At 46.3% G+C, this 13,530-nt stretch overlaps 1 protein-coding gene across 1 annotated transcript in view; it reads left to right on the plus strand.

The window, feature by feature from the left end:
- Window positions 1-12,870, plus strand: part of UNC13A (unc-13 homolog A) — a 139,034-nt gene extending 126,164 nt beyond the window's left edge. Inside the window, 5 exon segments of the mRNA XM_060275227.1 lie at window positions 2,345-2,401; window positions 7,314-7,406; window positions 8,520-8,679; window positions 11,880-12,171; window positions 12,643-12,870. Of these exon segments, the coding sequence (XP_060131210.1) occupies window positions 2,345-2,401; window positions 7,314-7,406; window positions 8,520-8,679; window positions 11,880-12,171; window positions 12,643-12,870 (830 nt within the window).
- Window positions 12,871-13,530: the final 660 nt, after the last annotated feature.

Consider the following 13,530-nt stretch of genomic DNA (forward strand, 5'->3'; position numbering starts at 1 on the left):
CAGGTTTTTGCTTTGGTGTAAACCAAAAAGAGAGGCGGGTTCTTGCGCGTTGTTGAAGTTGTCCGGGGGGGGGGGGTGCAGGGGGCCTGTTCCCCTCAATCGGGACCACCGGCCGGCTGTGCTGAAGGTTAAAGATATTTAATATTCTGCATTTCGAAGAGCTGACTCCTTTTGGAATAAATAGATGCCCGGACCCATGCAAATATTGTTGAAGCATGGCCCGGGGAATATACCCATTTTACAAAGTTCGGAGGAAGTGTCATAGATTATATTGCAATCTCACGATTCACACATAAATCTGTTGTGGAGTTTGAAGTGGGCCACAGTATTGCAAGCGATCGCCTACCCTTAACAATAGTACTCTCGGGTCCACTACTTAACAACCCTCCCTTAGAAATTCAATTTATCTCCAAACGCAAATTGAGGCATAACTTAGGCAGCCAATAGAATTAAATGGACCCCCATTACTTAATTTAGCATTGACAGGCTTTCTTCGTATAGATGATTTAAACTAGGCTATCCACGCTGCTATTATTTCAGCTACTTCCACTGCTGAGGCCATGAAATCATTTAATACACTGATAGGCTGCAAGACCACTTAAGAATTGAGATTAAAAACAGTGGCTCAAAAAGGCGAATGGAATCGATCGGCTGGTTTGACAAAGAGTGCAAACAGGCTAAAAGACACCCGAAGGGAGTCTTGTTCAGGCTTCTATAATAATTTTTAATAATAATTTATTATTTATACCCCGCCCATCTGGCCAGCTTCCCCCAGCCACTCTGGGCGGCTTTCCAACAAAATATTAAAATACAGAAATCCATCAAACATTAAAAGCTTCCCTAAACAGGGCTGCCTTAAGATGCCTTCTAAAGGTCTGGTAATTGTTGTTCTCTTTGACATCTGGTGGGAGGGCGTTCCACAGAGCTCTTTAAAATAAAAACAGGATACCTCAAATGATACATTCAAAATATTCATACAGTGTCTTGCGCTGTCTAGCCCTCCTGGGCACATTTCTGACCGTTCCCCTCTTCCCCCTAGAGTTATTGAACTTGGTGATTGCTATAACATTATATTCTGAATTCTCCAGCTGCGACTCGAGTCAGTGTGTGAATCTACAGGAGCTGATCTCTCGTCTTCTCTTTTTTCTCTTGCCTTTTTCCATTCCTCCCTTCACACATTTTCCCTCTCTTGCTTCTATTGTAACCATCTCATGTCTCTCTCTCTCTCTCTCTCTTTTCTTTCTCTTTCCCTCCTTCTCTCTCCAACTTTCCTTGACACCCTTTCTATCCGCCTTCCTTTCTTCTCTTCCTGCTCTTGGTTTCTTTGCCTCTAAATTATTTCTCTTCTTTTTCCCTCCCTTCCTTTTCTCTCTCTTGCTACCCTTGTTTTTATCCATTCTTTCTTCCCTTCTTTCTCCCTACCTTCCTTTTTCCTCTTCTTACCCTTTCCTTTCTTCACCTGTCTTCTTTTCTACCCTATCCTTCTTTATCGCCTCTTCCAAACGTTTGTCTTTCTTTCTCGCTGTCTTCTTTTCTATTCATTCTCTTTCTTGTTCCTTCTTCCTACTTTTTGTTCTCCTCTAACCTTTTCTCGTTTTCTCATCACCTTCTTTTTCTCAAACTTCATTTTTACCTTTTTTCTTTTCTTTCTCTTCCTACTTTCTTCTTACCCATTATTTCTATCATCTTTCCATTTTACCCTTCTATCTTTCATTCTTTCTCTCCACCTTCCTTTATCTTCTTCTGAACTTTTCCCTTCTTCTATCTGCTTTTCCATCCTTCTTATATTTTCCTTCCTTCCTTCTTTCTTTCTTTCTGCTTTTCTATCCCTTTTCTTCCTTCCTTATATATTCCTTCCTTCCTTCTTTCTGCTTTTCTGTTCCTTTCCTTCCTTCCTTATATTTTCCTTCCTTCCTTCCTTCTGCTTTTCTATTCCTTTTCTTCCTTCTTATATTTTCCTTCCTTCTTTCCTTCCTTCCTTCTTTCTGCTTTTCTGTTCCTTTCCTTCCTTCCTTATATTTTCCTTCCTTCTTTCCATCTGCTTTTCTATTCCTTCCTTTCCTTCTTATATTTTCTTTCCACCTTATGTTGATTACCTTTCCCCCTCCTTCTTTCTACCTGCCTTACTTTTCTCCCTCTCCCTCTTTGCCCTCCTCCTTATCCTTTCTGTATTTTCTTCTGTACTGACCTTCCCCCCCCTCATATCTACCTTCTTCCCTTCCCTTTCCCCCTCTGCCTTTTTCTTATCCTTCCTTTTACCTTCTCCTCCTTTACTTCCCACTCTATCTTCCCTCCTTGGCATTTCTTTATCTCCCAACTTTATCTCTCCTTTTCTCATCCTTAGTCCATGGTGGCAAAGGTGTTAGGTTTACTCTTAGTGAAGAAATATATCCTGAGAAGGGTACGTCTCGAGCTCTCCTCCCAATGCTCCTCTCCTTCCTGGACTGCACCCACCCCAGACCTCCTCCACTCACCCACCCACCCTCTCCCCGCCACCCTGACCAGGGCTAGCAAAAGCCCCCAAACTTTCATCCTCTGTGGACCCGATATGGAAAGGGACATGCAAGCCACAACTGGCTCTCACCTCTGCCTCGCTTTTGACTAGCTCTGCTCAGGGGGGGGGGGGGGGGCCTCCATCAGCTCTCCACAACCTTATGCACTGAATGCGTCAGAATGAGAACCCCCCCCCCCTTGCACAAGCAAGCACTCATCCCCAGATGGAGGAAACCGGGCAGGGGAGGGGGGCAACTTTGGGGTTTTCACCATCCCCCTGTGCTTGCGTTTGGCCTTTTGGAAATGACCCGTTTGTTTCCAGCCTTGGTTCCTGGATCGAGAGAGAGTCTCAGCATGCGACTCGGGAGTTGGCTCGGTGCCGTTGCGAGTGTGTGTGTGTGTGCGTGTTGCCCAACCTTCCCAAATCTTCCTTCTGCATGAAAAGGGCAAAGGCTGAAGATCCGGACTATCTCCCAGGCAGTGGCGGGGAATGGTTTTTCGGCCGGATCGTTGCATTTCCTCCAAGGCTGTACATTTCCCCTCAATACTAGGGTTGCCATGTGTCCTCCTTTCCCCAGACATGTCCTCTTTTTCAGAATTAAAATTTCTGTTCAGGTGGATTTTTAAAATTGGGCCAAAACGCCCAGGGTTTTTTTGTTTTGTTTGCAGCAGGCATGTCCAACAGGTAGGTCGTGATCTACCAGTAGATCACTGGACATCTGTGGTAGATCACTGGTAGATCATTGGCTCCCCTCAAAGAAGCCGAACAACTGTGGCTCCCCTAAATAAAAGCTCAACATTTACCTCCTCCCTGAACAACTTTGACCCGAACCCCCCAAAAAAGGGGGTAGATCACTTTTAAACTCTGTGAGTAGATTGCAGTCTCTTGGGAGTTGGCCACCCCTGGTTTACAGTAACCCCAAGGAAAAAATTCCTAGTGCATTCGACTCAGATCTAAGCTGGTCTGCAGCAGAGAATCACAAGAGAGCAACATCTTAAACCAGCTCCACCCTGTAAAAATCCCCTCTCTTGCGGCTGAATTCAAAGGCCGCTGGCTCAGCTACGAGATCACGGAGAAGGAGTCTGGGAGGGCAAGAGTTGACACCGCTCTGCCCTCCAGGAGAATCCATATGTACGTGTGAAACAGTTTAATAAATTGCTCTGTGCAGAATGATGCTCACAAAGATGTGAACATGAGCCCAAATACTTTCACGTGGCAAGCGAGGGAGCAATTAGTAGTAGTAGTATTATTATTTTGTTGTTGAAAGTGAAGAACATAGCTACTGGCAACCACAGCTTCTAAAGCCTACATGTAGGAGGGGTAATTAGAATGAGAGTCGTCAGTTAAAAGCAGAAGTAGGTAAATTTGCCCTCTTTTTTGTGGGAATGTTCAGGGTGGCAGAAGAGGATATGTTGCTTATTAATATCCTTCCTAACTTGCGCTAGCAAGTTCCTTCATGTAGCAGAGTTACATTCCCCTTTCTTCCATGCACAGCAGAGAGCTGGTTGCAGGCTTGTGTAAGCCTCTCACTATTAGACAATTCAGTCTGATTCAATTGTGCGTTCCTGGTAAGTTCCCTTTTATCCATGAGAGGCAGTCAAGTGCAACATTCCTTGTAATGCTAGAGAAGACATCCAAGGGAATGTTTGGGCAGGCCAGTCGAAAACTTCCTGTTCCTCCTGGCTGAAGCATCCTTCCTTTTGCGTGTGATGGAAGGTGGGCGTTGACCTCACCTGTCCAGGTAACAAAAGGACGAGTCATGCAGCAACCTCTTTCTTTCTTTTTACTGCCTTCTTTGGTTTGACCAGCTTTTAGCTAGGACTGCTCTGCTAGCTCTCAGCTAGCAGAAGCACTGGGATTATTCCCCCATATGGGTAGATCCACATGTACATATTTGCAACTAAGTCTGCCTTCAGGAATCCAACTGTGAATGGATGTGAGTAAACTTATTTTATTGACATTGAATATTTTTTGTGGCGTCTTTATTCTTTCAAGAGGGATTCAAGGGAACTTACCAGGAACGTACAATTCAATCTGAAGACAGACTGAATTGTGCAATAGTGAGAGCCTCACACGAGCCTGCAACCAGCTCTCTGCTGTGCATGTAAAAAGGGGGAATTAACTCTGCTAAGTAAAGGAACTAGGAAGGATATTAATAAACTATATATCCTCTCCTGCCACCCTGAACATTCCCACTTGGCTCAGGGCCCCCATTCTTCTGAGATCCGCAGCCTTGGCCTCCTTCCCCCCTCCCCATCCGCAAGACCTGAGCCACTGAACGTGGGGGGGAGCACTTTTTGTTTCCAAGCTCTTCTCTCCCCCCCGCCCACCAACTCCTCTCCCCATTTGCTCGGCCACCTTTGGCTGAGATCTCCTGTCCCTGGTTGCCATCTGACAAACAGCTGTCTCTCTTTCCTCCTCCTCACCCATTCCTCTTCCTTCTCTGCCTTTGCTGCATGAATAAGTTCCTCATCGGAGGAAGCCTGTTTGAATGATGGACTGGTTTTTATCCTGCTTCTTGGACCATGAAAGGGCAGAGTTGGGTTGGGTACTGTTACTGAAGTGGGGTTCCGGGAAGGAATGATTTTCACCTTGTTGCTTGGCTGAGGTCACAGAAGCTTGCCTGGGCTATCTGCCCATTCTGATGACTCTGTTATTCTGGTTACCAATCGCTAACAGGGTTTAGATATATATACCGCTTAATCAGCAAAGCATTTAAGTGGCTCGCATCAAAATTATAAGATGGAGGTATAAATAACCAGGGTCTATATCTGCTGCTGAGATTGAAATTATTCAACACCCATTGCAAAACAGGTTCATTATAAAAAATTTGCAGACTTTCCGCTGTTTGCAACGAGCAAATCAAAGTTGCGTTTTTAGCTGAATTTGGGGGAACCAAATATCATTTGGGAAATTATAAGTGATGAAATGAAAAGGATGTTTAAAATAACGTTTGTTAAAACAACAACCAGAAGCTTCTTTTGGGAATTATAGGGACCAGAACTACCTAAACTGTATAGAAACTTATTCATGTGTGCGACTACAGCGGCAAGAATGTTACTTGCCCCAAAATGGAAAGAAGAAGAAGTCCCAGCAAAGGAAGAATGGAAACAAAAAACTTATGAAATATGCAAAAATGGCAAAAGTTACTGTGAGAATAAGAAATCAAGATAACCAACTTTTTATAAAAGAATGGGAATGGTTTATTGAATGTTTACAAATAAATTGTAGACAGATAAAAACATTGGCAGGGTTATTGTAATAACCTGCAGTTTCATGAGAGTATATATTTAAAGATGAATAAAGGACCAAATTAGGTTAATTTGGATATGCAGAAAATATTAAAAAATAAATTTAAGGAACCGCAGAAAGAGGCAGAAGGAAGTCAAGTTTTGAAATGTCAAAATGATACTCTGGTTTCTCTTCAGATCATGTGAATCTTTCGCCTTTTACAAAAGAACACTTTTTTTTTAAGCACAGTTACAGCCAACTAAATTCTACACCGAGTTTACGCTCGTTGAAAGGAACGGCGCTTCGTTCGTCACATACTTCCGTTTCAAGGGGTCTGCTCTCGAGTACGACTGACATTGGAGGCGACCCATAAACGTTATAAAATAAAAATTGCCCTCGAAAAATGTGCGTGCTTTCAGCAAGCGCTGGGAAAAACACACGGTGCAGGGAATATCAATAGGCAGGGAGTTTACAAAGGGTAACAATGATATGAGTACGATTCCCTGCTTTGGTGAGTCTGATACCATCATCGCCATCATTTTTTATTTGTATACCACATTTCTATCTTACAGTACTCAAGGAGGTTTACAAGCTGAAGAAACAAAAAATGTACACCTTATAACAATCTAATGCAATGCAAAAATGTGATAATAAAACATAACTCTAAAATAAGCAACCTGCATCATAAAAGTAACATTCAACAATCATTACAACAACAAAGACCCACAAAACAATTTCAAAACTAGATACAGTTAAAACGACCAGGCAGGCATACAGAAGACAATCGTTGGAATAGTCTAAAATAACAATATCAGCATATGAAAGTTAAACAGAAATTCACTCTTGACAGTTACAGTAAACAATTTCTAAACTATAATCAATAAAACAATGGTAAGCCACAGTATGGTACTGGAGGAGACTCTTGAGAGTCCCATGGACTGCAAGAAGATCAAACCTCTCCATTCTGAAGGAAATCAGCCCTGAGTGCTCACTGGAAGGACAGATCCTGAGGCTGAGGCTCCAAGACTTTGGCCACCTCATGAGAAGAGAAGACTCCTTGGAAAAGACCCTGATGTTGGGAAAGATGGAGGGCACAAGGAGAAGGGGACGACAGAGGACGAGATGGCTGGACAGTGTTCTCAAAGCTACCAACATGAGTCTGACCAAACTGCGGGAGACAGTGGAAGACAGGAGGGCCTGGCGTGCTCTGGTCCATGGGGTCACGAAGAGTCGGACACGACTAAACGATTAAACAACAAACAATAAAGCCACAGTATATAAAATAATACAATACAAACTGAGAAGCAGAGACTAGAGGGTGGGGCAAGCCAGGTGGAAGGAGGCCTTGCCTGATCTTCCAGGGAAAGGTTTCTCCGGGGGGGGGGGGGAATGATGACATAGGAAGGACCTCCCAAAAGGGGGGAGCCTCTGAAGCAAGCGTCAGGCCTCAGTCCATCAACAAGGTTTTGGTTTTGGGTTTTTTGGAGCAGGGAGGAGCGGGAGAAATAATCGGACTGGGGATGGGCTGAAAGCTTATGCACTAATTCTCTGTTCTACATCTCCATGCTTCCCTCCCTTTGCCGGGCAGGATCCGGGGTGGACGACCCTGTTGGCGAGGTCTCCATCCACGTGGAACTGATCACCCACCCTGGGACCGGGGAGCATAAGGTCACCGTCAAAGGTGAGCAGAAGTGGCAGTCGTAGACTTGGAAGGCACCCCCGAGGTCATCCAGTCTGACCCTCCGGCAATGCAGGAATCTGTCCGGGGATTGAACCTGCTACCTTGGTGTTGTGGATAGTAGGAGATAATATATTGATTGAATATTCTCCTTCCTCACTTTTTTATTTGTTTTTTTATCTTGAACAGGTGAAACTCAGAAAATTAGAATATTGTTGAAAAGTGCATTTATTTCAGTAATGCAACTTTTTTATTTTTATTTTTACAAATGCTGTCTTTTGGAAATTCCACAGTAATAAAACAAATTCTGTAGTTACAATAATACAAAAATAAACATCGCCATTACATTTCATTAATTACATTCCATTTATAATTGACCCACCAAATGACAAATAATTATAATTACAACAAATACAGGCTTGACATATCTTGCTTATGCATGTCATGCATCTATCTCATATATTGGTTTCACCTTTTAAGTTGCATTACTGAAATAAATGCACTTTTCGGCGATGTTCTAATTTTCCGAGTTTCACCTGTATTTTGGAAATATACATCCAGGTGTTTTTTTCCTTTAATTTTTTTTGGGGGGGGGGCAAAAAAGTGGGGCCCTAAGCTAGAGCTTGGTTAAAGGTAAAGGTAAAGGGACCCCTGACCATTAGGTCCAGTCGCGGATGACTCTGAGGTTGCAGCGCTCATCTCGCTTTACTGGCCGAGGGAGCCGGCATACAGCTTCCAGGTCATGTGTCCAGCATGACTAAGCCGCTTCTGGCGAACCAGAGCAGTGCACGGAAACACTGTTTACCTTCCCACCGGAGCGGTACCTATTTATCTACTTGCACTTTGACGTGCTTTCGAACTGCTAGGTTGGCAGGAGCAGGGACCGAGCAACGGGAGCTCACCCCGTCGCAGGGATTCGAACCGCCGACCTTCTGATCAGCAAGCCCTAGGCTTGGAACTACAACTCCCACGATCCCTAACTAACAGGGCCAGTGGTTGGGGATCATGGGAGTTGTAGTTCCAAAACATCTGGAGAGCCAAGGTTGCCTATGCCTGCCCTAGGCTCTGTGGTCTAGCTTATACATAAATCCGGCACTGTGCCTTTCTCTCGTCCAGTGGTAGCCGCCAATGACCTGAAGTGGCAAACGTCGGGAATCTTCCGCCCCTTTATTGAGGTCAACATCATCGGGCCGCACCTCAGTGACAAGAAGAGGAAATTCGCCACCAAGTCCAAGAACAACAGCTGGTCCCCGAAATATAACGAGAGCATCCAGTTGTAAGTGATTCTCCATTCCCCCCTTTCCTTCCTCCAACTCAAGAAGGGCAATTATTGCTAACCTCAGTCCTGCCCCGTCGCCAGGTCAGCCGTCTCAATTGGCTGTAAGAACCATTTTTAAATATTGACGAAATAATTTTTTTACGCGCATTAAACAGAGGAAACACCAGTCGGTGGAGGCATTGCAATTCTCCAGCAGCTGAGCGTGCAGTTTAAATGCTGGTGGTGTGTGCAATTGTTTTTGTTTGTTTGTTTGTTTCATTTTTTGCTTTTTAAAATGCTTTATTAAAACAAAATTGTCCATAAAAAGAAGAAAGAATTAATGCTTGTTACATTGTATCACATTATTCTCAAAATTCCAGTGACTTCCTGCCAACCCCTCCTGCCTCTAAACATTATTTTACCTGTTATAGGTAGGTAGCCGTGTTGGTCTGACGCAGTCAAAAAAAAAAAATCCTTCCAGTAGCATAGAATCATAGAATAGAATCGTAGAGTTGGAAGTGACCACAAGGGCCATCCAGTCCAACCCCCTGCCGAGCAGGAAACACCATCAAAGCATTCTTGACATATGCCTGTCAAGCCTCTGCTTAAAGACCTCCAAATAAGGAGACTCCACCACACTCCTTGGTTGCAAATCCCACTGCCGAACAGCTCTTACTGTCAGGAAGTTCTTCCTAATGATTAGGTGGAATCTTCTTTCTTGTAGCACCTTAGAGACCAACTAAGTTTGTCATATCTATGAGCTTTCGTGTGCATGCACACTTCACGAAAGCTCACACCTATGACAAACTTAGTTGGCCTCATTATTTTACCTATCGCACTTTATATTTCGATTTTCTTTCATTAAATTTCATGCATGTTATGTTTTCTAATACTCACCCAACATATCACAGAAGTTATTCTAGAGCTTACACAGATTTCATGTTATTACAATAATCCTTAAGGTACTTTTTGTACATGCCCCATTTCCTAATAAATATTTGTTCAGTGCGGTCTGTCATTTTTTCCATTAATGTTGCCAACAGGAAAGCCTCTGGGTTTTGTTTTTTGTTTTTGTAAAAGATGAAACATTGAGCCTTCCACCTCTCCAGCATTTACTTGAAACATTCTGGTACATTTTAGATAATTTTAGTGGGGTCAAGTACCAAACGGTACTGCATTTCCACAAGGTTTTCCCTCAAGTTCTAACATGCAATTGTTGACTGAGTGCCAAGAAGCTGGAATGATGGGCTGTAGGAGCAATTAGGAGGCGATTGCTATGAAGGTGAAATTGCCTGCCGCGAGATGGGAAGTTAATGAGTATAGTTTGCAAAATTAAAAAGAACACGCCTTGTTCAGAAAGTGGTGGGGGGGGATGAGTGTTCAGACCCCTGGGCTCTCACTTGTGGGGTGCCTCAGGGCTCTGTCCTCTCCCCCATGCTTTTTAACATCTATATGCAGCCGCTGGGAGAGATCATCAGGGGGTTTGGGCTGGGTGTCCATCAGTATGCTGATGATACCCAGCTCTACCTCTCTTTTAAATCAGAACCAGTGAAGGCGGTGAAGGTCCTGTGTGAGTGCTTGGAGGCGGTTGGAGGATGGATGGCGGCTAACAGATTGAGATTGAATCCTGACAAGACAGAAGTACTGTTTGTGGGGGACAGGAGGCAAGCAGGTGTGGAGGACTCCCTGGTCCTGAATGGGGTAACTGTGCCCCTGAAGGACCAGGTGCGCAGCCTGGGAGTCATTTTGGACTCACAGCTGTCCATGGAGGCACAGGTCAATCCTGTGTCCAGGGCAGCTGTTTATCAGCTCCATCTGGTACGCAGGCAGAGTCCCTACCTGCCCGCGGACTGTCTCTCCAGAGTGGTGCATGCTCTAGTTATCTCTCGCTTGGACTACTGCAATGCACTCTATGTGGGGCTACCTTTGAAGGTGACCCACCCGGAAACTGCAACTAATCCAGAATGCGGCAGCTAGACTGGTGACTGGGAGCAGCCGCCGAGACCACATAACACCGGTCTTGAAAGACCTACATTGGCTCCCAGTACATTTCCAAGCACAATTCAAAGTGTTGGTGCTGACCTTTAAAGCCCTAAATGGCCTCGGTCCAGTATCCCTGAAGGAGCGTCTCCACCTCCATCATTCAGCCCGGACACTGAGGTCCAGCTCCGAGGGCCTTCTGGCAGTTCCCTCCCTGTGAAAAGCCAAGTTACATACAGGGAACCAGGCACAGGGCCTTCTCGGTAGTGGCACCTTCCCTGTGGAACGCCCTCCCATCAGATGTCAAAGAGGAGAAAAACTACCAGACATCTGAAGGCAGCCCTGTTTAGGGAAGCTTTAAATCTTTAAGAAATTAGTGTATTCTAATATTTCTGTTTGGCCAAATTGCGGGAGTGCCTGGCGTGCTATGGTCCATGGGGTCACGAAGAGTCGGACACGACTAAACGACTAAACAACAACAACAACAATATTTCTGTTGGAAGCCGCCCAGAGTGGCTGGGGAAACCCAGCCAGATGGGCAGGGTATAAAAAATAAATTATTACTATTATTATTATTATTTGCAAAATTACAAAGAACACACCTTTTCATCTTTTTTTTAAAGAAACTTAAACCAAAGCACATTTTCTGGGATTTGCTGAAAACCTTTTCAGCACTTCCTTCTCAAATTCCTCCTTTTCCCCCCCAATGCAGTTTTTCTGCCCACACTCAGTAAGCATAGCCCCTTGATCACTTGAATCTCGAATATTCTGATTATTTCTATTTTTATTTAAGTATTTTTATTTGTTTACTTGAATTTGGGGGGGTGGGGGCAGCTGCCCCACTTGCCTCACTAGCTAAGCCCATGACAGACATGTACCTTCCGTCCTGTGAGACTGATCTACGCTGGCTCCCAGTACGTTTCCGAGCACAATTCAAAGGGTTGGTGCTGACCTTGAAAGCCCTCAACGGCCCAGTATAGCTGAAGGAGCGTCTCCATCTCCATCGCTCAGCCCGGACACTGAGGTCCAGCTCTGAGGGCCTTCTGGCAGTTCTCTCCCTGCGAGAAGCGAGGTTACAGGGAACCAGGCAGAGGGCCTTCTCGGTGGTGGCGCCCTCCCTGTGGAACGCCCTCCCGTCAGATGTCAAGGAGATGATGTGTTTGCGCAATGCGCTCGAAACGCACTTAAAGCTTTATATTTGCGGCTCTGTAGCTGAACCCACCTTTTTCCTCCCACAGCGCCCTGGGCACCGAGACGGGCCCGGAATGCTACGAGCTCCAGGTTTGCGTGAAGGACTACTGCTTTGCCCGCGAGGACCGGACGGTGGGCATCGCCATTCTGCAGCTGAAGGACCTCCTCCAGAGGGGCAGCTGTGCCTGCTGGCTGCCCCTCGGCCGCCGCATCCACATGGACGACACGGGGCTGACCGTCCTCCGCATCCTCTCGCAGCGCAACAACGACGATGTGGCGAAGGAGTTCGTCAAGCTGAAGTCGGACACGCGCTCCGCCGAGGAGGGCAGCGCCAGCTAAGCCCCGCTGTGCCCTGCTCTCCGCCCGCCCCAGTCCTGTGGTCCGCCCGCCCCATGGCCTGCTAGCATCACCTTCCGACCTTCTCTTTTATGCAGCCATGTCGAAGCCATAAGAGATTCCCCAGCCTTCTCCTTCCTTCCTGAATTTGGGAGCCTGGCTCCCGCTGCCAAGGATCAAACACCCTCCGAACATGCACACAGGTTGCCAAACCCCACTTCCGTTCAGTATTAGCCGCTGTGGGGCAGAGGGGAAAGAGGGTCGCCTCCCTTCAAGTCAGAACCCTTGGCCCGTCCAGTCCAGCGCTGGACCTCAGGAGAAAGGGGCGTTCTCTGCCCTACCTGAAGATGCCCACGGTTGAACCTTCTGTGGGCAAACAGGGCTCTGCCATTGAGACGCTACCTTTCTGGAAACGGGGGCCAAAGGTCTTGCTGCATGTTTCCCGGGACAGACCCTCCTCCTTCGCACTCACAGCCACCTCTGTCCCGGTCACAGCTCTTCACCGAGGAGCCATCCTTGCACCGTTTGTCCGCCGAGCTCCGTGTTGCCAGCTCTGGCCGGCAGCCGCGCTCTCCCAAGGTTTTGGCAAGGAGTCGTTTTGGTCCCCCAGCGCCTCCAGGTTGGGTCAGAGGTGGTAGTGTTGGAATTGCTCGAGGCCAAGTGAAGCCATTGGCCTATCTAATTCAGTGCTGCCTGCACTAACCGGCAGCGTAGGGCTAGACACACACCCTAACCGGCAGCATTTGAAAAGAAGCAAGGTTTCACAACACGGCCCTTCCCAAAGAGCCGAGCTCTTTGCGGTTTGCAGCGCTGCCAAGAAGCAGAGCAACCCGTTGGCGAAGAGAAGGGATTTTAAAGTAGAACCTTTTTTTATAAAATAAAATAAAATTGTGGCTCGGTGGTATTCAGAAGCTGCTGGTGCCCGTTGGGAGGTCAACAGCAGATGGCGGCAGAAACACCGAAGGCAGGCGGAACCAACTAATTCCACTTCTGTAGGGTTGCCATATGTCTGGGATTCCAATTACAGACTTGGAAAATCTGGCCCTCTTTTCCTTAAAAAAGCAGCTCAACAACTATCAGCAGGAAGTGAGGGAGGGAGGGAGGGAGGGAAGGTTGGAGGGCATGGAATAGGACGTTGCTATTTCCATCGGAGAGAGGTTGGAGGGTATGGTAAAGGTAAAGGTAAAGGGACCCCTGACCATTAGGTCCAGTCGTGACCGACTCTGGGGTTGTGCGCTCATCTCGCATTATTGGCCGAGGGAGCCGGTGTATAGCTTCCAGGTCATGTGGCCAGCATGACAAAGCCGCTTCTGGCAAACCAGAGCAGCGCACGGAAACGCCGTTTACCTTCCCGCGGTAGCG

This window comes from Zootoca vivipara, chromosome 6 (genome assembly GCF_963506605.1).
Source record: "Zootoca vivipara chromosome 6, rZooViv1.1, whole genome shotgun sequence".
In the NCBI taxonomy this organism is placed as follows: domain Eukaryota; kingdom Metazoa; phylum Chordata; class Lepidosauria; order Squamata; family Lacertidae; genus Zootoca; species Zootoca vivipara.